The sequence below is a fragment of the Oncorhynchus nerka genome, linkage group LG14 (assembly GCF_034236695.1).
Source record: "Oncorhynchus nerka isolate Pitt River linkage group LG14, Oner_Uvic_2.0, whole genome shotgun sequence".
NCBI lineage: Eukaryota > Metazoa > Chordata > Actinopteri > Salmoniformes > Salmonidae > Oncorhynchus > Oncorhynchus nerka.
Genome location: NC_088409.1, coordinates 100,287,756 through 100,311,577, shown reverse-complemented (window position 1 = coordinate 100,311,577; position 23,822 = coordinate 100,287,756). Strand labels below are relative to the sequence as shown.

General features: G+C 44.0%; 1 protein-coding gene across 1 annotated transcript in view; it reads right to left on the bottom strand.

The window, feature by feature from the left end:
- spred3 (sprouty related EVH1 domain containing 3) overlaps positions 1 to 3,790 on the bottom strand; it is a 58,417-nt gene extending 54,627 nt beyond the window's left edge. The window contains exon 1 of the mRNA XM_065027159.1: positions 3,780 to 3,790. Coding sequence (XP_064883231.1) covers positions 3,780 to 3,790 — 11 coding nt within the window. The remainder of the gene's footprint in view (positions 1 to 3,779) is intronic.
- Between the last annotated feature and the right edge of the window lie 20,032 nt (positions 3,791 to 23,822).

Below are 23,822 nucleotides of genomic sequence, written 5' to 3'. Positions count from 1 at the left end.
AATAGACAGAGAGCTAGTAAGGAAGAGAGTAAGGCAGAGAGATAGTGAGGCAGAGAGATAGTAAGGCAGAAAGATGGAGAGAAATAGACATAGAGATAGTAAGGAAGAGAGATAATGAGGCATAGAGATAGTAAGGTAGGAAGATATAGAGAAATAGACAGAGAGATAGTAAGGAAGAGAGTAAGGCAGAGAGATAGTGAGGCAGAGAGATAGTAAGGCAGAAAGATATAGAGAAATAGACAGAGAGATAGTAAGGAAGTGAGTAAGGCAGGGAGAGATAGAAAGGTATAGAGAAATAGACAGAGAGATAGTAAGGAAGAGAGTAAGGCATATAGATAGTAAGGAAGAGAGTAAGGCAGAAAGATATAGACAGAGAGAGAGAGTAAGGAAGAGAGTAAGGCAGAGAGAGATAGTAAGGAAGAGAGTAAGGCAGAGAGATATAGACAGAGAGAGAGAGTAATGAAGAGATATAGACAGAGAGATAGTAAGGAAGAGAGTAAGGCAGAGATATAGTAAGGCAGAAAGATATAGAGAAATAGACAGAGAGATAGTAAGGAAGAGAGTAAGGCAGAGAGACAATGGGGCATAGAGATAGTAAGGAAGAGAGTAAGGCATAGAGATAATGAGGCATAGAGATAGTAAGGCAGAAAGATATAGAGAAATAGACAGAGATAGTAAGGCAGAAAGATATAGAGAAATAGACAGAGAGATAGTAAGGAAGAGAGTAAGGCAGAGAGATATAGACAGAGAGATAGTAAGGAAGAGAGTAAGGCAGAGAGATAATGAGGCATAGAGATAGTAAGGAAGAGAGTAAGGCAGCGAGATAGTGAGGCAGAGAGATAGTAAGGCAGAAAGATATAGAGAAATAGACAGAGATAGTAAGGCAGAGAGATATAGACAGAGAGAGATAGTAAGGCAGAAAGATAGAAATATATAGACAGAGATATAGACAGACAGAGAGATGGAGAGCGACAGAAAGAGAGAGAGCGACAGACAGGCAGAAAGAGAGCACGAGAGACAGAGATTATAGACAGAGAGATTATTGACAGAGAGATGGAGAGCGACAGGAAGATGGAGAGCGAAAGAGAGAGAGCGATGGAGAGCGACAGAGAGAGAGATGGAGAGCGACAGGAAGATGGAGAGCGACAGAGAGAGAGAGAGAGACAGATTATAGACAGAGAGATTATAAACAGAGAGAGATATTATAGACAGAGAAAGCGACGGGCATAAAGTTTATAGACAGAGAGATTTTAAGGTAGAGAGAGCGACAGAGAAAGATTATAGACAGGCAGAGAGAGAGAGAGCGACAGACAGAGATATTATAGACAGGTAGAGAGATTATAGACAGGCAGAGAGATTATAAGGAAGAGAGAGAGAGCGACAGACAGAGAGATTATTAGATTATAGACAGGCGGTGAGAGAGAGAGCGACAGGCAGAGAGAGAGAGAGAGAGAGCGACAGGCAGAGAGAGAGAGCGACAGGCAGGAAGAGAGAGAGAGCGACAGGCAGAGAGAGAGTGAGAGTGAGCGACAGGCAGAGAGAGACAGAGAGAGTGAGCGACAGGCAGACAGAGAGAGAGAGAGAGAGTGAGCGACAGGCAGACAGAGAGAGAGAGAGAGAGAGTGAGCGACAGGCAGACAGAGAGAGAGAGAGAGAGAGTGAGCGACAGGCAGACAGAGAGAGAGAGAGAGAGAGAGAGTGAGCGACAGGCAGACAGAGAGAGAGAGAGAGAGAGAGCGACAGGCAGACAGGCAGACAGAGAGAGAGAGAGAGAGAGTGAGCGACAGGCAGAGAGAGAGAGAGCGAGGAAGAGAGAGAAAGACAGGCAGAGAGAGAGAGTGAGCGACAGGCAGAGAGAGAGAGAGCGAGGAAGAGAGAGAAAGACAGGCAGAGAACATACAATCATGTTACAAATTACAACATAATCATGCTATGGTCTGTTGACACTGGTTATGATGTCAAGCGTCACTTAAAAATATATATATTTAACCTTTATTTAACTAGGCAAGTCAGTTCAGAACAAATTCTTATTTATTTTAGACGGCCTACTCCAGCCAAACCCAGACAACACTGGGCCAATTGTGCGCCGCCCTATGGGACTCCCAATCACGGCCGGTTGTGATACAGCCTGGAATCAAACCAGGGTGTCTGTAGTGATGCCTCAAGCACTGAGATGCAGTGCCTCAGACCGCTGTGTCACTCCCGGAAACCTAACTGTTTTTTATCAACATCCTTCTTATGTTTCAAAACGTGAAGATTATTATTTAATTTTTTTAAAGCACTCTTCCATCTTAAATGTATGTATTTGTAGTCGTGATGTTTGTCTATATTTCCTGACCTCAGTAGGTCTACTCCTATAGAAACATAGCAGAACCACACTACAGGACTATGAGCCCCGCCGTAGATATCAGTGTTAGGAAGGACGGAAGCAGACAGGTTTTTATAATGGACGGTCACGTGAACAAGGTAAATCTAATCTCGCCTAGGATGTGATGACTGCACCAATGAACACAGAACAGTTGGGACTGAATATTGTATTATTATACAGCAACAAAAAAATATCAAAAATAAACCATATCAGGGTTTTGTTTTAGAACGACCACGACTCTTATTCCTGAGTAATGAAGTGTCACGGGGGAAATGTCACGGAATGAAAGACATATCGAGGCAAGGCGAGAATGACCGAATGGGAGGTGGGAGCAAGAATTGTTTCCCAGATGTATCAATGAACGCGCCCATTCGCCATCCGAGCGAGGCCCTGTACCTCGCAACACAAGCCTCTCCTTCTCTAGTCCGCCAGATGCACAATGAATGACTGTTTTAAATTCCATCACCGTGGATCGACAGAACTGCGAAAACACGGGCATCACATCGTTACATTTCTATTACATAGGATTCCCATTATTGTTGCAACATTGCGTTCTCCTCTCACCCCCTACTGCCTGCTCATCACACACTGCGCTGCTATACGCACTCGCTCGCTAACACATCCTGATATTCCTTATTTTATGAATGAAATACAATAGAAAACACAGTGATTTAAACCGATGTGCAATATCTCGAAGGGGAAAAAATGCAATCGTTTGGAAAAAAAAGGAGAGATGAGTGGGTGCGAGGATAGAAAGAGGGAGCGATAGATGGGGGAGGGGGCGACGAGAAAAGGGAAGGAGAGGAGGGGTTGAGGAAGAGGACGAGAGAAAAATCACATTTCATTCATAAAGTTGTGCTTTAAAAATCATAATGAAACCCGAGACGCGTTGATAAAAAAAATCCCATCGCCAACATCCCTCCCTAGGTTTACCGGATCCTGTGTCTGTGAATGAGAGCTTGGCCAAAACTCGCCATATTTTGTCAATTTCTTCCAACACATTTTACACATTGACTGATTTATTTAACGGTTAAATAGAAGTCCTCGCCACTGCGTGACTATTACCTGGTATTTCTCACAGTGGGTTGTTATCATTCGATTAGAAGCCGTGTTGTCTTTGATAAGGTATTGAATCCTGTCTTTACACCGTTTAATATTGTAGCCCCCATGTAACCCTAATCATATATACATATTTATCACATATTTGCTTGAATATATCGGGAATGTGATGTATACTGTTGATTCAAGACTACGTAATGGTGTTTATCCTCAACTATATCAATAGACTGTACCTTTGTCTATCCTGAGGTTGCCTTCTTGTGTAACATCGGTGTTTATCAGAGATTAATGTAATGACCAAGCTAAATTGATTTCGTGTAATATTGAATGAAATAAAAAGATAAGGACTTACTCGCCCTCCATGTCTCGGTGTAGCCGCTGCCTTCGAGCTCCCTGCCCCGGTATCCCTGTCCTTTAGATCCCCCTTCGCCAGAACACACACGCGGACACTCACACCCTCACTCTGTCACTCTCTCGTTCTATCTCACTCTCTGCTCTCATTTTCTAATCCTTGTCTCCCTCTCTCTCCACCTTTACGTCGTTTCTGTGTATCAGGATGGACTTGGGTTGCAGCAGCCATTTTCCGCTGGCAGCAGCGGTAGCATCCTCCCTCCCTCTTTCTCTAAATCACTCCCTCCCTCACCCGTTCTCTAAATCACTCCCTCTCCCTCCCTCACCAGTTCTCTAAATCACTCCCTCTCCCTCCCTCACCCGTTCTCTAAATCACTCCCTCTCCCTCCCTCGCCAGTTCTCTAAATCACTCCCTCACCAGTTCTCTAAATCACTCCCTCTCCCTCCCTCCCTTTCTCTAAATCACTCCCTCTCCAGTTCTCTAAATCACTCCCTCTCCCTCACCCATTCTCTAAATCACTCCCTCCCCCTCCCTTTCTCTAAATTACTCCCTCCCTCATCCTTTCTCTAAATCACTCCCTCCATCACCAGTTCTCTAAATCACTCCCTCTCCAGTTCTCTAAATCACTCCCTCTCCCTCACCCGTTCTCTAAATCACTCCCTCTCCCTCCCTCTTTCCCTAAATCACTCCCTCTCCCTCCCTCTTTCTCTATATCACTCCCCCCCTCAACCTTTCTCTAAATCACTACTTCCCTCTCCCTCAACCTTTCTCTAAATCACTCCCTCTCCCTCTCTCACCCTTTCCCTAAATCACTCCCTCCCTCTACCTTACTCTAAATCACTCCCTCTTCCTCCCTTTCTCTAAATCACTCCCTCCCTCACCCGTTCTCTTAAACACTCCCTCCCTCAACCTCTCTCTAAATCACCCCCTCCCTCACCCGTTCTCTAAATCCGTCCCTCACTTACCCGTTCCCTAAATCACTCCCTCCCCCTCCCTTTCTCTAAATTACTCCCTCCCTCATCCTTTCTCTAAATCACTCCCTCCCCCTCCCTTTCTCTAAATTACTCCCTCCATCATCCTTTCTCTAAATCACTCCCTCCATCACCAGTTCTCTAAATCACTCCCTCTCCCTCCCTTTATCTAAATCACTCCCTCCCCCTCCCTCAATCTCTCTAAATCACTCCCTCCCTCACCCTTTCTCTAAATCACTCCCTCCCTCACCCTTTCTCTAAATCACTCCCTCCCTCACCCTTTCTCTAAATCACTTTCTCTAAATCCTCCCTCCCCTACCCTTTCTCTAAATCACTCCCTCCCTCATCCATTCTCAAAATCACGCCTTCCCTTAACCTTTCTCTGAATCCCTCCCTCCCCCTTTCTCTAAATCACTCCCTCCCTATTTATTCCCTTCTCTAACACTCTACCTGCCATGTGCCCTTCAAACTACTGTTATGCCTGAACATCCTTACTGCCTTGTCTCCAGACCATAGTCGAGATGGCTCAGGGGAGGCTTTCACTTGCTATCTCCGGGGCCAGAGCAATTTAAGGATGCTTTGGGGTAATTCCCACATTTGGGGATCTTATCCTCTGTTCTATTTCAAGAATGCTACTTTCTGTTTACCAAAATACCTGGCTTTCTTCCCATACAAAATAACACAGTTCCCAAAACATAAATGGCCCACGTCTGCAACGTGGTAGAGTTGAACCCATTAGCAGAGAATGAACCAGACCAGGAATCAGCGACTTGGGAAAAACGTAAATACTTTACTTGAATAATGGAGAACGTGACGATACAGAAAACTTAAAAACAACAAACACTCGCACTCGAAACTCACACTGGGGAAAACATACAGGAAACTGAATTCAAGAACTAACAAAGGGAAACAGAAAACCTCTCTTAAAGGGGAAACAATCATGAAATAATGAAGACACACCTGAGTTCAATAAAAGTATCTAGGGCGGTCTCTGCCGCCCTCTGGTGCCAGGAGGAACCATGACAACGTCTCAATGCCTAGAATATAAAACTGTCACAATTTGTTTTCTTCTTTTAATTTTCAAAGCTCAACAACAATAAAAAAAAATTAAAAATGACATCCCAGAACAGTTTGTATGTTCCAGTTCAGTTCAAAATCAAAAGAGTCACCCAATCACCTAGTCTTTTAGGTGGTCTTTAGTTCCTCTGAGGCCTCCATGTGGGTGTTTGACCCAAGACAGGGTGAATAACAGTCCATGTTTGGACTTGTTGCATTCTGCTACATTCACTAGACTGAACTCCAAACTGTGCCGCAGACCCACTCACAAAATAAGTGGTATCAGGCGTCCTTCTCACTACCATCGTCACCCGTTTTGTTCGTCCATGAACAGGTTGGGGTAGATGCAGATCAGAGTCATGGAGGCCTGCATCCAGATCAGGAGACAAGACCTCTGCAGGTTGCCACGCTTCGGGCAAGTGTAAACATCCAGCTGTTGTCTAGAGTCGGTACGGGAGTCGTACGGGAGTCATGCGGGAGTCGTACGGGAGTCGTGCGGGAGTCGTACGGCTGGAGTTTGTCGTGATGAACAACCTTCACCTTTGTTCTCTGACTTTTTTTGGGGAATCCGGAAAACCAAATCGTCTAGCCGGGTCATTATGAAGTATGGATCCTCATAGGATGGTAGGAACTTCCTAACTTTGCACCCACACCCGCACCCGCACCTGCACCCACTTTGTTCCTTTATTTAAGTACTATACTTGTGTCACCAACGTTGTCGCGTGTCCTCACAACATTTTTGTCATACTGCTTTTTTTGGCACGCTCCATAGACTGACCCAGCGCTTCCCTTGCAATCTGGTGAGCAAGTTCCAAACTGTCTCGTAGCTGCGCAACATACTGTGGAGGGGATCTTGGCGTGCTCATGATCGGGTGGCAAGCCAGCCGCTCGGTCGATGGGCTCTGTTACTTCTCTTCCAAGGAGCATCGTGTTCGGAATGAACCAAGTTGAGCTGTGCATTGTTGCTCTATAGACCATCACAGAGAATGGAATCATGAGGTCCCGGTCCCAATGACAACGTTCTGTGGTGGTGGCTAAGATCTTTAGTAGTGTGGAATGAAATCTTTCCACTTGGCCGTCAGACTGCAGTCTGAAAGGGGTTTGTGCAAGTCTTTTCGATTCCTAACAGTTCACACATTCTTTGGAAGACTTCAGACTCGAAGTTGGAGCCTTGATCGCTGTGGAGTGTATGTGGTGCACCATAGCGACACACCCATTCAGCTGTCAGAACTTCAGCCACTGTCACGGCTTGATCGTTTGGCAGAGGGTAGGCTTCCACCGACTTTGAGAAATAGTCTTGAACCACCAATATGTAGCGACTGTAGTGTTCTGACTCGTTCATGGGGCCCATGAGATTAATGGCGATCCTCTCCATGGGTACTCCCATGCGGACATCGCACGTAGGTGTTTGGGGCTTCCTCGAACGTCTGGCTTTAGCGGCATAGCTGGCACATGTACAACACCATAGTGTGACATCACATTCGTTACCAGTAGTATCTTGTCTGTAGCCGGGTAAATGTGCGTTCCACACCAAATTGACCGCCTACTCTGCCGTCATGCATCTGCCAGGCGTTGAAGCATCTCCGTGACATCCCTTCCCAGGACGATGATGTCATCTAGATATAATAGCCAAGTCTACCATTGCATTCCGTCCAGGACGCAGTCCAATAAACGTTGAAACGTCGCTGGTGCGTTGCAGAGCTCAAAAGGCATCACATTCCACTCAAAGAGGCCCTTCTTGCTGCAGAAAGCGGCCACCTTACGGACCTGGGAGTAAGCTCTACCTGCCAGTAGCCTGACGCTAACTCCAAAGTGCTAAACCATTTGGCTGTCGGCAGGGTATCCAGAGTGCCTTGGATACGAGGAAGTGGATAAGCATCTTTAACAGTACGTTCATTTAGAGCCCTGTAGTCCACACATAGGCGGTATGTCTGGTCCTTTTTGCATAACTATCGGTGAAGCCCAGCTGCCGTGGCTTGGAGAGGCTCCTCTAGTTTTAAGACTTTTCTGGATCTGCATTGGACTGCTTTTCAAATGCAGTTGCCCAAGTGGCCCAGGCAACATCTGAATGCCATGCTGTACAAGACTAGTGCGACCAAGATGAGTGGGTCTAGTAGAGAGGACGTCCCCGTAGACACTAAGGAGTTGAGCCAGCCTACAACACTCATCTGCACTTAGCACAGCAGAGCTCGCCGTATACACTGACTGTAAGTGAGCAGGGACCGCTGGGGAGAAGAGACTAGTTGGAGGAAATAACAGTAAGCTGAACAACGTCTGCTTCCTGGAGGAATCCGGCGATAGCGCCCTTATTTACTTTCACTGACTCTGTTCCCGGGTTGGAGAGCTTGGTTATTGGGCTGTGCGTCAACCACAACCCGTGCCAACAGTAGATGATGCTTCTCAATGGAATCCTTTAGTTGGGCTAAGCACCTTGTCGCCTCTGACAGGTTCACGGAAGTGAACGTTCCCCGGCACGATGTACTCACACCGTGATTTGAGAACGGCTGCGTGTGCTATTCTTACCACATGCATCTTCGGTCTGAAGTAGGGAACCTGTTCCCCAAACAGCACAATCCTCTGGCTGCGCGTGCTATTCTTACCACATGCCTCTTCGGTCTGAAGTAGGGAACCTGTTCCCCAAACAACACAATCCTCTGGCTGCTCTACGACATGCATCTTCGGCCTGAAGTAGGGAACCTGTTCCCCAAACAGCACAATCCTCTGGCTGCGCGTGCTATTCTTACCACATGCATCTTCGGTCTGAAGTAGGGAACCTGTTCCCCAAACAGCACAATCCTCTGGCTGCGCGTGCTATTCTTACCACATGCATCTTCGGTCTGAAGTAGGGAACCTGTTCCCCAAACAACACAATCCTCTGGCTGCGCTACGACATGCATCTTCGGCCTGAAGTAGGGAACCTGTTCCCCAAACAGCACAATCCTCTGGCTGCTGAAATCAAGGCATGCTCGTGACTGCTCCAGGAATGGATGACCCGAGGATGTCGCCACGTCTGCAGCAATGAAGTTAACACTCACTGTGCGGGTACCAACCTGAATGGGCAGGTGAACTTCTCCAAGACGACGTTGACATTTACAGGACCAACGCCCTGCAGAGACGGTCGATAGCTGGAATGGATGTTTAAACATCTGGGTGAATGGTCTCGTACCGGCGCCAAGGCAGCACATTTCTCCGTGCCACGCAAAAGAGCACATACCTCCATGTCGTACATTAGTAGGTGGATACACATTATGGGACCTGTGCCCTTGACACTGAGAACAGCAGGTGTGTTTTGGCTTTTGGTGGAATTTGGCGATTCGGGGGACTACCCGTGGCTTAGCTGGCTTCCAGTTGTGGTATCTGATTTTGTTCCAATTTGTATTTTTGTGCTCGCCAGTCTTTGGTTTGTGTGGCTTGAAGCTGGACGTTTGGAGGTTTCTGACGCCGCTCTACAGGTGGTGTCATCCAACTCTCGCCTTCATCTTCGCTGTGGTCGATACATTCCCGTGACGTAGCTGCTCTGGCTCTGCGCTTTGTAGTCTGCACACCAGACTGCATTAGTTGAGTAACACTGTTAGCTGCTCACTTGGTGGTTTCGTACCTCGTAGGATTGTGCCAATGTGCGTGAACGCTTCTCCGGTAACTTCTGCACAATGTCGGCGTCTCCCATGGCATTAGTGAAGACCACACTGATGGAGTCTTGTTCTCCCTCAAAGCAATCTGCATACACAATGGACACTTTCTCATAAATGTCATCTCATGCAGTGAATCACCTGGTTTGCACACTCTCTGCCTCAACTCAATGACAGCTGCTTCCCCCGATGCTGGCCCGTATGCCGAGTCCACCTCCCCCCCACTATGCGTGAGTAGTCCAAAACGGGAAGACCTAGGTTTCTTGTGGAACACAGCCCCTGCAGCGCCCACTAAACAGAAACTCAGCTGGACTGACATTGACTCTAGCACAGCTCTCAAAGCGATGTAAGAGCTCTTTCCATGAGCCCGAACCATCAAACTGACCTGGTCGTAGTGTGGGGATCCTCTCCTTCTGAGTAGCGTATTCGTCCTCACTGTCAGATGAGATATCATAATGTACACACCCTGGGACTGCCTGCCATGTGAACTTGATCTTGGTCGCCTGGTGCGAGACTGTTAGTCTTCATATCATTACATTTCATTACCTTCGTTGGGCAGAGCGTTGGATACATCCATGGCTGTCCTGCGACTGTAAGCGGGGGGTTTTCCACAGGAGGCATGGCTGGAGTGGAGAGCAGAACTGCTAGCACCCTGTGTGGGTAATGGGAGTAAACAGCATCTACAGGGGTACTCGCTGCATAGAGACTATGGTTGGCAGAGTTGAAAGGGTTAGTGCATGGAGTATACAGCCTTTCAGTAGTTGGTTGAAACACATTTCCAGAGATAGCATTTTCAGGTGAGCATCTAGCATGCCAGCTGGCATATTTTTGGGTTGTGACTTAGCTGTGATTTGATTCCACTGTCACCCATATTTTCGTTTTTCCACAAGAGACTTGAATGGATTTGTTTCTCTCCTTGGCCATTGAGGAGACGTCCTTGACTCACTTTGAGTCAGCCATATTAGCTGCGGCTGGCTGCATATTAGCTACATCTGAACTTGGCATAGAAATGGATTAGAGTTACTGTTAGCATTTGCATCAAATTCGTTCATCCAGTTAGCGAATTAGATTTGTGATTGCATGTCTTCATTCACTGTAGTTAGCGACATGAATGGCTTTGAGTAGCACGTGGAATCCTCCGGCCAATTCTTTCTCGTAGTAACAGATTTACAGTGTGTAGCCGCCATTCCCCCAACTTTAGCTAGAACGTTAGCCATTCCCCCCAACTTTAGCTAGAACGTTAGCCATTCCCCCCAACTTTAGCTAGAACGTTAGCCACTCCCCCAACTTTAGCTAGAACGTTAGCCACTCCCCCAACTTTAGCTAGAACGTTAGCCACTCCCCCAACTTTAGCTAGAACGTTAGCCACTCCCCCAACTTTAGCTAGAACGTTAGCCACTCCCCCAACTTTAGCTAGAACGTTAGCCACTCCCCCAACTTTAGCTAGAACGTTAGCCACTCCCCAACTTTAGCTAGAACGTTAGCCACTCCCCCAACTTTAGCTAGAACGTTAGCTCCCCCAACTTTAGCTAGAACGTTAGCCACTCCCCCAACTTTAGCTAGAACGTTAGCCACTCCCCCAACTTTAGCTAGAACGTTAGCCACTACTCGGACAACGATTACATTTACATTACATTTAAGTCATTTAGCAGACGCTCTTATCCAGAGCGACTTACAAATTGGTGCGTTCACCTTAAGACATCCAGTGGAACAGCCACTTTACAATAGTGCATCTAAATCTTTTAAGGGGGGGGTGAGAAGGATTACTTTATCCTATCCTAGGTATTCCTGAAAGAGGTGGGGTTTCAGGTGTCTCCGGAAGGTGGTGATTGACTCCGCTGTCCTGGCGTCGTGAGGGAGTTTGTTCCACCATTGGGGGGCCAGAGCAGCGAACAGTTTTGACTGGGCTGCGCGGGAACTGTACTTCCTCAGTGGTAGGGAGGCGAGCAGGCCAGAGGTGGATGAACGCAGTGCCCTTGTTTGGGTGTAGGGCCTGATCAGAGCCTGGAGGTACTGAGGTGCCGTTCCCCTCACAGCTCCGTAGGCAAGCACCATGGTCTTGTAGCGGATGCGAGCTTCAACTGGAAGCCAGTGGAGAGAGCGGAGGAGCGGGGTTAACGATGATTAACTTTGTTAGTCGTTAACTTGTGAAAGTCCAATTTCTCTTTGATATTCCGGTAGAATGTGAATAACTCACCGATGTGGGCAGGATAAATCCCAGACGAAACCACAATGTTACCTTTCCCTGCCTCGCCTCCAGACCGTAGTTGGGAAGGCTCAGTTGTAGCCTTCGCTTGCTAGCTCCAAGGCCAGAGTAATTCCCACATTTTGGGGATCTTATCCGTTGCTAATGACGAGTTCGTCTGGAGTTTCACGGAAGTACTTGACATTTATTAAACTTGTACACACCATTCTGAAGGTTTTTCTGAATTACAAAATAAAAGAATGGGCTAATGGAACAAAAAATAGAGTGTCACAGTTTGGCTACATCTCCTCACCCGTTCTCTAAATCACTCCCTCCCTCACCCGTTCTCTAAATCACTCCCTCCCTCACCCGTTCTCTAAATCACTCCCTACCACCCATTCTCTAAATCAATCAATCCCTTCTCTACCAATTCACTCCCTCCCTCACCCGTTCTCTAAATCACTCCTTCCCTCACCCTTTCTCTAAATCACTCTCTCCCTCACCCGTTCTCTAATCACTCCCTCTCCCTCTACCACCCATTCTCTAAATCAATCAATCCCTCTCCCTCTACCACCTATTCAGTAAATTAATCCCTCTCCCTCTATCGCCCGTTCTCTAAATCACTCCCTCCCTCAACTGTTCTCTAAATCACTCCCTCCCTCACCCGTTCTCTAAATCACTCCCTCCCTCAACTGTTCTCTAAATCACTCCCTCCCTCACCCGTTCTCTAAATCACTCCCTCCCTCACCCGTTCTCTAAATCACTCCCTCCCTCAACTGTTCTCTAAATCACTCCCTCCCTCACCCGTTCTCTAAATCACTCCCTCCCTCAACTGTTCTCTAAATCACTCCCTCCCTCACCCGTTCTCTAAATCACTCCCTCCCTCACCCATTCTCTAAATCACTCCTTCCCTCTCCCGTTCTCTAAATCAATCCCTCTCCCTCCCTCAAACATTCTCTAAATCAATCCCTCTCCCCCTACCACCCGTTCTCTAAATTAATCCCTCTCTCTCTCTCTACCACCCGTTCTCTAAATCACTCCCTATTTATTCCCTTCTCTAACACTACCTGCCATGTGCCCTTCAAACCCTTCATTCCGCACCAGCCTGGTCTCAGAGCAAAACGTATTATATGTTACAAAAATGTAGGCTTAGGCATATACAGTCAGGTCCATAAATATTTGGACATTGACCAAGTTATTATTATTTAGCTGTATACCACAGCATATTGGAGTTAAAATAATGAAATTAAGTAATGAAATTAAATAATGAATAAATAATAATGACTTTCAGCTTCAATTTGAGGGTATTTACATTCAAATCGGGTGAACGGTGTAGGAATTACAGCACTTTTTATATATGCCCCCTCCTTTACCAAAAGTAATTGGACTGCTCAGCTGTTACATGGCCAGGTGTGTGTTATTGCCTCATTAGTTCACTTACAAGTAAGCAGATAAAAGGTCTAGAGTTGATTTCAAGTGTGGCATTTGCATTTGGAATCTGTTGCTGTTAACCCTCAATATGAAGTCCATAGAGCTGTCACTGCCAGTGAATCAAAGCCTCAATATGAAGTCCAAAGAGCTGTCACTGCCAGTGAATCAAAGCCTCAATATGAAGTCCAAAGAGCTGTCACTGCCAGTGAATCAAACCCTCAATATGAAGTCCGAAGAGCTGTCAAGCCATCATTATGAAGTCCAAAGAGCTGTCACTGCTAGTGAAGCAAGCCATCATTATGAAGTCCAAAGAGCTGTCACTGCTAGTGAATCAAACCCTCAATATGAAGTCCAAAGAGCTGTCACTGCCAGTGAATCAAACCCTCATTATGAAGTCCAAAGAGCTGTCACTGCCAGTGAATCAAACCATCAATATGAAGTCCATAGAGCTGTCACTGCTAGTGAATCAAACCCTCAATATGAAGTCCATAGAGCTGTCACTGCTAGTGAATCAAACCCTCTAAAGTCCAAACACATCCAAGTGAATCAAACCCTCAAGAAACAAAGAGCTGTCACTGCTAGTGCTGAACAATCTAAACAAACACATCCAAGAGATAACAGAAACATTCGTTGTGGCCAAATCAACTATTTGGTACATTCTTCTGGTGAACTCACCAAAAGGCCCAGAAGACCACGGAAAACAACTGTGGTGGGTGACAGAATAATTATTTCCCTGGTGAAGAAAAACCCCTTCACAACAGTCGGCCAGATCAATAACACCCTCCAGGAGGCAGCTGTATCTGTGTCAAAGTCAACAATCAAGAGAAGACTTCACCACAGTAAATACAGAGGGTTTACCACAAGACTGTAAACCATTGGTTAAAAAAAACAAACAGGAAGACCAGATTATAGTTTGCCAAACAACATCTAAAAAAGCCTGTATCGTTCTGGAACAACATCCTATAAACAGATGAGACAAAGATCAACCTGTACCAGAATGATGGGAAGAGAAGAGTATGGAGAAGGGAAGGAACTGCTCATGATTCAAAGCATACCACCTCATCTGTGAAGCATGGAGGAGGTGGTGTTATGACGTGGACATGTATGGCTGCCAGTGGAACTGGTTCCCTTGTATTTATTGAGGATGTGACTGCTGACAAAAGTGTTTAGGTGCTGCTGACAAAAGTGTTTAGGGCTACAGTGCCTTGCAAAAGTATTCATCCCTCTTGGTGTTTTTCCTATTTTGTTGCATTACAACCTGTAATTTAAATGGATTTTTATTTGGATTTCATGTAATGGACATACACAATAGTACAAATTGGTGAAGTGAAATTAACAAAAATGACTTGTTTTCAAAAAATAAAAAAAAATGGAATACTGGTGTGTGAATATGTATTCACCCCCTTTGCTATGAAGCCCCTAAATAAGATCTGGTGCAACCAATTACCTTCAAAAGTCACATAATTAGTTAAATAAAGTCCACCTGTGTGCAATCTAAGTGTCACATGATCCGTCACACGATCTCTATATATATATATACACCTGTTCTGAAAGGCCCCAGAGTCTGCAACACCACTAAGCAAGAAGCACCACCAATCAAGTGGCAGCATGAAGACCAAGGAGCCATGACCTATGAAGACCAAGGAGCTCTCCAAACAGGTCAAGAACAAAGTTGTGGAGAAGTACGGATCAGGGTTAGGTTATAAAAAAAATATCTGAAACTTTGAACATAAAACACCATTAAATCTATTATTAAAAATGGAAAGAATATGGCACCACAACAAACCTGCCAAGAAAGGGCCGCCCACCAAAACTCACAGACCAGGCAAGGAGGGCATTTATCAAGAGAGGGAACAAAGAGACCAAAGATAACCCTGAAGGAGCTGCAAAGCTCCACAGTGGAGATTGGAGTATCTGTCCATAGGACCACTTTAAGCCGTGCACTCATTAGAACTCGGTTTTATGGAAGAGTGGCGAGAAAAAAAGCCATTGCTTAAAGAAGAAAAATATGCAAACACGTTTGGTGTTCGCCAAAAGGCATGTGGGAGACTCCCCAAACATATGGAAGAAGGTACTCTGGTCAGATGAGAATAAATTTGTCATTTTTGGCCATCAAGGAAAACGCTATGTCTGGCACAAACCCAATACCTCTCATCACCCCGAGAACTCCATCCCCAGTGAAGCATAGTGATGGCAGCATCATGCTGTGGGGATGTTTTTCCATCGGCAGGGACTGGGAAACTGGTCAGAATTGAAGGAATGATGGATTGTGATAATTATAGGGAAATTCTTGAAGGAAACCTTTTTCAGTCCACCAGAGATTTGAGACCACGATGGAGGTTTAAATGACTTAAATGTAAATGTAAATGTAAACAATGACCCTAAACATACTGCTAAAGTAACACTTGAGTGGTTTAAGGGGAAACATTGAAATGTCTTGGTATGGCCTAGTCAAAGCCCAGACCTTAATCCAATTGAGAATCTGTGGTATGACTTAAAGATTGCTGTTCACCAGAGAAACCCATCCAACTTGAAGCAGCTGAAGCAGTTTTTCCTTGAAGCATGGCAAAAATCCCAGTGGCTAGATGTGCCAAGATTATAGAGACAAACCCCAAGAGACTTGCAGCTGTAATTGCTGCAAAAGGTGGCTCTACAAAGTATTGACTTTGGGGGGGTGAATAGGTATGCACACTCAAGTTTTCAGTTTTTTTTGTCATATTCCTTGTTTGTTTCACAATAAAAAATATTTTGCATCTTCAAAGTGGTAGGCTTGTTGTGTAAAATCAAATGATACAAACCACAAAAAAATATATTTTAATTCCAGGTTGTAAAGGCAACAAAATAGGAAAAATTACAAGGGGGTGAGTACTCTCGCAAGCCACTGTAGATTATCTGCTCAGATTCAGCCATATGCTTCAAAACTCATTGGACGACACCTCACAGTGCAGATGGCCAATGACCCGAAGCATACTGCGAAAGCAACCCAATACTTTCTTTAAGGCAAAGAAGTGGAATGTTCTGCAATGCCAAGTCGATTCACCTGACCTGAATCCAATTGAGCTTGCATTTCACTTGCTAGAGGCAAAACACCCCCAAAAACAAGCAGGAACTGACACAGCTGCAGTAAACGCCTGGCAGGGCATCACCAGGGAACAAACCCAGCATCTGGTGATGTCTATGACTTCAGGCAGTCAATGACTGCAAAGGATTTCGACTGATTTTAAAACTCACAATTTAATGCATGATTATGTTTGTTTGTTCAATTACGTTTGAGCCCCTAAAATTGGGGTGCTATGTATACAAATGATTGTAATTCCAACACGTTCATACAATAATTTTGACAAAACCCTTAAATTAAAAATGAAAGTCTACACTTAAAGCATATTTTGATCGTTTCCTTTCAAATCCATTGTGTTAGGGTACAGAGCCAAAATTATGCAAATTGTGTCACTGTACAAATACTTATGGATCTGACTGTACGTCTCGTGTCTGAGCCGTTGCCACGGATGCTTTTTCCAATACCGTCAATACCATTGAAACTACATTATTTCTTTGAAGTTTAATTATTTATTTTTTTAAATATTTGTAGCTACTTTTTAGGTCAATACCTGCAATCAACTTGTGCGATACGTTAGGAGATAATGAATATAATATGTTCTTAATTTCACCTGTCACATAATGTTTCATTATCTCAGCCTGCGACCCAAAACAACGACGTCGTAAAAGAGGCAAACGAAGCGGTCTTCTGGTCAGGCTCCGGAGACGGGCACATCGCGCGCCACTCCCTGTGTAAAAAAAAATATATATATTTATTTAACTAGGCAAGTCAGTTAAGAACAAATGTTTATTTTCAATGACAGCCTAGGAACAGTGGGTTAACTGCCTTGTTCAGGAGCAGAACAGCAGATTTTTACCTTGTCAGGTTGGGGATTCGATTTTGCAACCTTTTAGTTACTAGTTCAACGTTCTAACCACTAGGCTACCTGCCGCCCCAATGATAATGCCGTTTAATCGGCTTCTTGATATTCCATACCTGTCAGGGGGATGAATTATTTTAGCAAAGAAGAAATGCTCACCAACTGAGATGTAAACAAAATTGTGCACAAAATTTGAGAAAAAAAAGAAGCTTTTTGTAAATATGAAACATATCTGGGATTGTATATTTCAGCATTTTACATGTTCCGTCTATATTTTTGTTCAGTGTAGAACTAGAGCTGTGACTTAAATTAGCTATATTTAAAAAAATAAAAAGTCACCCTATTGTCAAGTAATTGGGAAAATGAATAACGTTTGGCTTGCTGGTATATGAGGTCATTGGAGGCCAGTAGTTCCATTTCATGAGGCAGCTCACGCTCAAAAAAAGAATGCCCTCGAGCTTCCTATTTTGGTTCAAAAGCTACAGAAGCTAACAAGCTAACTTTGTAGCCGATATTTTCACACATTTTTCCAGAGTATTTGTGTGTGTAACTCACTCCATACCAGTGGTGGGGAGAATCTGCAACGAGTGATTTATTAGAAAGTCGCTATGATATGTCTGAGGTCCATAGCAAGGTACTTTTCATATAAGCTAGTTAACTAACGTTAATTTTTAGCTAGCGTCGGTGTCGTTATAACGGTAACGTTAGCTAACCGTCAGTAACGTTAATGTTAGCCAAATGTAAATTCGCTGGGGTATTTGTAAACTACTAAAATGTTAGATAACTTAACTTTTTTTGTTGCTAAAAAAACGTCTCTCTACTTTTTAAAATGTACGATTATTAATTCATGGTTCAAACAGGTTCCGGATATTTTAATTTCTTAAAAAGATGATAACGTTACTAACGTTAAAAGCCGAACCAGAATATGAGTTTAGAGGAGACGTTGAATATGGCGATTATCCTTTAAACTCAGGAAACTGACTGTCAATTTACCATTTTTTCAATCTTAATTATGTCAAAATACTTTCGATATTTACCAAAATAATGGCGTTTCGCTGAACAACTATGATCTTTATTGCCGGTGTGTAACTTCACTTCCAAAAAATGTCTAAATAGAAAGTTTACATGCAACTTTTGTTTGGAAAGAATCTCTCTAAGCAGGGGGTGGACTGGACATCTGTCATCTCGGATAAATGCCAGATGGGCTGGTCCATTTTTTATATATATTTTTTGCATAGTGGGCCCGTCTTATTTTGTTATTATTTTTGTTGCCAAAACTGGCTAATAATGGTGGCCTGAAGGGGGAAAAAATGGGCCTGTGTGGGCGCCTTAATGAGGGATTTTATTGGCGCATGTAGACTTAGTCAAAAACAATACATCTTCTAGACTCTTTTAACAGACAGGGCATTTTTTTGGTTGCATGTAACTTTTCATTTAGACTTTTTTTTAAAGTTCATACCGGCTGTAACCAGTAATGATGATCACTGCTCAGCGAAACTCATTCTTTGGTAAGTACCAAATATTATTACTCTTGAAAAGCTGGTGAATGGCAAGTTGTATGGCTGCTTCATGGACTTATAGGAGAATGGCCATATTCAACATCTGTATACCCAGATTCTGGTTCACTTTAGGCCTATGGCTCAACATGAACTGTTGTGAAACACTTATTTTAGGGCTCAAATTGAAGATTTGACACAACTAATTTATTTGATTTATTAATTTATGCAGATGATCTCAATGAAATTGAGGCCTGTCCAATAACAGATAGGCATACAGTGCCTTCAGAAAGTATTCACACCCCCTTGAGTTTATCCACATTGTGTTACAGCCTGAATACATTTGTTATTTTTTTATTATTTCGTGTCACCGACCTACACACAATACCCCATAATGTCAAAGTGGAATTATGTTTTTACAAATGTTTACAAATTAATAAAAAAGTGAAATATCTTGAGAGAATAAGTATATAATCCCTTTGTTATGCCAAGCCTAAATACTTTCAGGAGTAAACATGTGCTTAACACGTCACGTAATCAGTTGCATGGACTCACTCTGTGTACAATAATAGTGTTTAACATGGTTTTTGAATGACTACCTCATCACTGTACCCCACACCTACAGTTATCTGTAAGGTCCCTCAGTCGGGCAGTGAATTACAAGCACAGATTCAACGACAAAGACCTCGCAAAGGCATTGGTAGATGGGTAAAAAAAAAGCAGACGCTGAATATCCCTTTGAGCATGGTAAAGTTATTAATTACACTTGGTGTATCAATACACCCAGTCACTACAAAGATACAGACGACCTTCCTAACTCAGTTGCCTGAGAGGAAGGAAACCGCACAGGGATTTCACCATGAGGCCAATGGTGATTTTAAACCAGTTACAGAGTTAAATGGCTGTAATAGGAGAAAACTGAGGATGGATCAACAACATGGTAGTTACTCCACAATACTAACCTAAATGACAGAGTGAAAAGAACGAAGCCTGTACAGAATACAAATATTCCAAAACATCCATCCTGTTTGCAATTAGGCACTAAAGTAATACTGCAACAAATTTGGCTAAGAAATTCACTTTTTGCCCTGAATACAAAGCAGTGGTGTAAAAAGTACCCATCTATCATACTTTTATAGAAAATTACTCAAGTAAAAGTGAAAGTCACACGGGAAAATACTACTTGAGTAAAAGTAAAAAAGTATTTGGTTTTAAATATACTTAAGATCAAAAGTAAATGTTATTGCTAAAATATACTTAAGTATCAAAAGTAAAAATATAAATAATTTAACATTCAGACAGCACAATTGTCTTGTTTTTTAAATTTACGGATAGCTAGGTGCACACTCCAACACTCAGACATGATTTACAAACGAAGCATTTGTGTTAATAAGTGAGTCCTCCAGATCAGAGGCATTAGGGATGACCAGGGATGTTCTCTTGATAAGTGTGTGAATTAGACCATTTTCCTGTCCTGCTAAACATTCAAAATGAAATGTACTTTTGGGTGTCAGGGAAAATGTATGGAATAAAAAGTACATTATTTTATTTCGGAATGTAGTGGAGTAAAAGTGTCACAAGTATAAATAGTAAAGTACAGATACACCAACAAGTATTTTTACTTAAGTACTTTACACCACTGATACAAAGCATTATGTTTGGGGCAAATCCAACACAACACATCACTGAGTACCAGTCTTCATATTTTCAAGCATGGTGGTGGCTGCATCATGTTATGGGTATGCTTGTCATTGGCAAGGACTAGGATAAAAATAAAATGAATAGTGCTAAGTACAGGCAAAGTCCTAGGGCAAAACCTGATTCAGTCTGCTTTCCAACAGACACTGGGAGATGAATTCACCTTTCAGCAGGACAATAAATTAAAACACAAGGCCACATCTACACTGGGAGATGAATTCACCTTTCAGCAGGACAATAAACTAAAACGCAAGGCCAATTACTTGCCAATATGAAATTTAATGTTCATGGTGGGCCTAGTTACAGTTTTGACTTAAATCATCTTGAACATCTATGTCAAGACTTGAAAATTGCTGTCTAGCAATGATCAACAACTAACTTGACAGAGCTTGAAGAATTTAAAAAAGAACAATGGGCAAATATTGTACAATCCAGGTTTGCAAAGCTCTTACAGACATACTCAGAAAGACTCACAGCATTGACTCAAGGGGTTGAATACTTATCTAATCAAAATATATATTTTTGTTTTATTTTGCATTAATAAAAAAAAATGTTAAGAGTTTTTCTTCCACTTTCACATTATAGAGTATTTTGTGTAGATCGTTGAAACAAATGACAATAAAATCCATTTTAATCCCACTTTGTAACACAACAAAATGTGGAAAAAGTCAGGGGGTGTGAATACTCTCTGAAAACACTGTAGGCCTATTAGAGAGAGATGATAGGCTGGGTCTATTAGAGAGAGATGATAGGCTGGGTATCTGGCCTATTAGAGAGATGATAGGCTGGGTATCTGGCCTATTAGAGAGATGATAGGCTGGGTATTTGGCCTATTAGAGAGAGAGATGATAGGCTGGGTCTATTAGAAAGAGATGATAGGCTGGGTATCTGGCCTATTAGAGAGATGATAGGCTGGGTATCTGGCCTATTAGAGAGAGATGATAGGCTGGGTCTATTAGAGAGAGATGATAGGCTGGGTATCTGGCCTATTAGAGAGATGATAGGCTGGGTATCTGGCCTATTAGAGAGAGAGATGATAGGCTGGGTATCTGGCCTATTAGAGAGATGATAGGCTGGGTATTTGGCCTATTAGAGAGAGAGATGATAGGCTGGGTCTATTAGAGAGAGATGATAGGCTGGGTATCTGGCCTATTAGAGAGAGAGATGATAGGCTGGGTATCTGGCCTATTAGAGAGAGAGATGATAGGCTGCGTCTATTAGAGAGATGATAGGCTGGGTATCTGGCCTATTAGAGAGATGATAGGCTGGGTATCTGGCCTATTAGAGAGAGATGATAGGCTGGGTCTATTAGAGAGAGATGATAGGCTGGGTATCTGGCCTATTAGAGAGAGATGATAGGCTGGGTCTATTAGAGAGAGATGATAGGCTGGGTATCTGGCCTATTAGAGAGAGATGATAGGCTGGGTCTATTAGAGAGATGATAGGCTGGGTATCTGGCCTATTAGAGAGATGATAGGCTGGGTATCTGGCCTATTAGAGAGAGATGATAGGCTGGATATCTGGCCTATTAGAGAGATGATAGGCTGGGTATCTGGCCTATTAGAGAGAGATGATAGGCTGGGTATCTGGCCTATTAGAGAGATGATTGGCTGGGTATTTGGCCTATTAGAGAGAGAGATGATAGGCTGGGTCTATTAGAGAGAGATGATAGGCTGGGTATCTGGCCTATTAGAGAGATGATAGGCTGGGTATCTGGCCTATTAGAGAGAGATGATAGGCTGGGTATCTGGCCTATTAGAGAGAGGATGATAGGCTGGGTATCAGGCCTATTAGAGAGAGGATGATAGGCTGGGTATCTGGCCTATTAGAGAGAGGTGATAGGCTGGGTATCTGGCCTATTAGAGAGAGAGGTGATAGGCTGGGTATCTGGCATACTAGAGAGAGGATGATAGGCTGGGTATCAGGCCTATTAGAGAGATAGGTGATAGGCTGGGTATCTGGCCTATTAGAGAGAGAGGTGATAGGCTGGGTATCTGGCCTATTAGAGAGAGGATGATAGGCTGGGTATCTGGCCTATTAGAGAGAGGATGATAGGCTGGGTATCTGGCCTATTAGAGAGAGGATGATAGGCTGGGTATCTGGCCTATTAGAGAGAGAGGTGATAGGCTGGGTATCTGGCCTATTAGAGAGAGGATGATAGGCTGGGTATCTGGCCTATTAGAGAGAGGATGATAGGCTGGGTATCTGGCCTATTAGAGAGATGATAGGTTGGGTATCTGGCCTATTAGAGAGAGGATGATATGCTGGGTATCTGGCCTATTAGAGAGATGATAGGTTGGGTATCTGGCCTATTAGAGAGAGAGATGATAGGCTGGGTATCTGGCCTATTAGAGAGAGAGATGATAGGCTGCGTCTATTAGAGAGATGATAGGCTGGGTATCTGGCCTATTAGAGAGATGATAGGCTGGGTATCTGGCCTATTAGAGAGAGATGATAGGCTGGGTATCAGGCCTATTAGAGAGAGAGGTGATAGGCTGGGTATCTGGCCTATTAGAGAGAGATGATAGGCTGGGTATCTGGCCTATTAGAGAGATGATAGGCTGGGTATCTGGCCTATTAGAGAAATATGATAGGCTGGGTATCTGGCCTATTAGAGAGAGAGGTGATAGGCTGGATAGGCTGGGTATCTGGCCTATTAGAGAGAGAGATGATAGGCTGGGTATCTGGCCTATTAGAGAGAGATGATAGGCTGGGTATCTGGCCTATTAGAGAGATGATAGGCTGGGTATCTGGCCTATTAGAGAGAGATGATAGGCTGGGTATCTGGCCTATTAGAGAGAGATGATAGGCTGGGTATCTGGCCTATTAGAGAGAGATGATAGGCTGGGTATCTGGCCTATTAGAGAGATGATAGGTTGGGTATCTGGCCTATTAGAGAGAGAGATGATAGGCTGGGTATCTGGCCTATTAGAGAGATGATAGGCTGGGTATCTGGCCTATTAGAGAGAGATGATAGGCTGGGTATCTGGCCTATTAGAGAGAGAGATGATAGGCTGCGTCTATTAGAGAGATGATAGGCTGGGTATCTGGCCTATTAGAGAGATGATAGGCTGGGTATCTGGCCTATTAGAGAGAGATGATAGGCTGGGTATCAGGCCTATTAGAGAGAGAGGTGATAGGCTGGGTATCTGGCCTATTAGAGAGAGGATGATAGGCTGGGTATCTGGCCTATTAGAGAGATGATAGGCTGGGTATCTGGCCTATTAGAGAGAGGATGATAGGCTGGGTATCTGGCCTATTAGAGAGAGAGGTGATAGGCTGGGTATCTGGCCTATTAGAGAGAGAGGTGATAGGCTGGGTATCTGGCCTATTAGAGAGAGAGGTGATAGGCTGGGTATCTGGCCTATTAGAGAGAGGATGATAGGCTGGGTATCTGGCCTATTAGAGAGAGGATGATAGGCTGGGTATCTGGCCTATTAGAGAGAGGATGATAGGCTGGGTATCTGGCCTATTAGAGAGAGGATGATAGGCTGGGTATCTGGCCTATTAGAGAGAGGATGATAGGCTGGGTATCTGGCCTATTAGAGAGATGATAGGTTGGGTATCTGGCCTATTAGAGAGAGATGATAGGCTGGGTATCTGGCCTATTAGAGAGATGATAGGCTGGGTATCTGGCCTATTAGAGAGAGATCTGGAGAG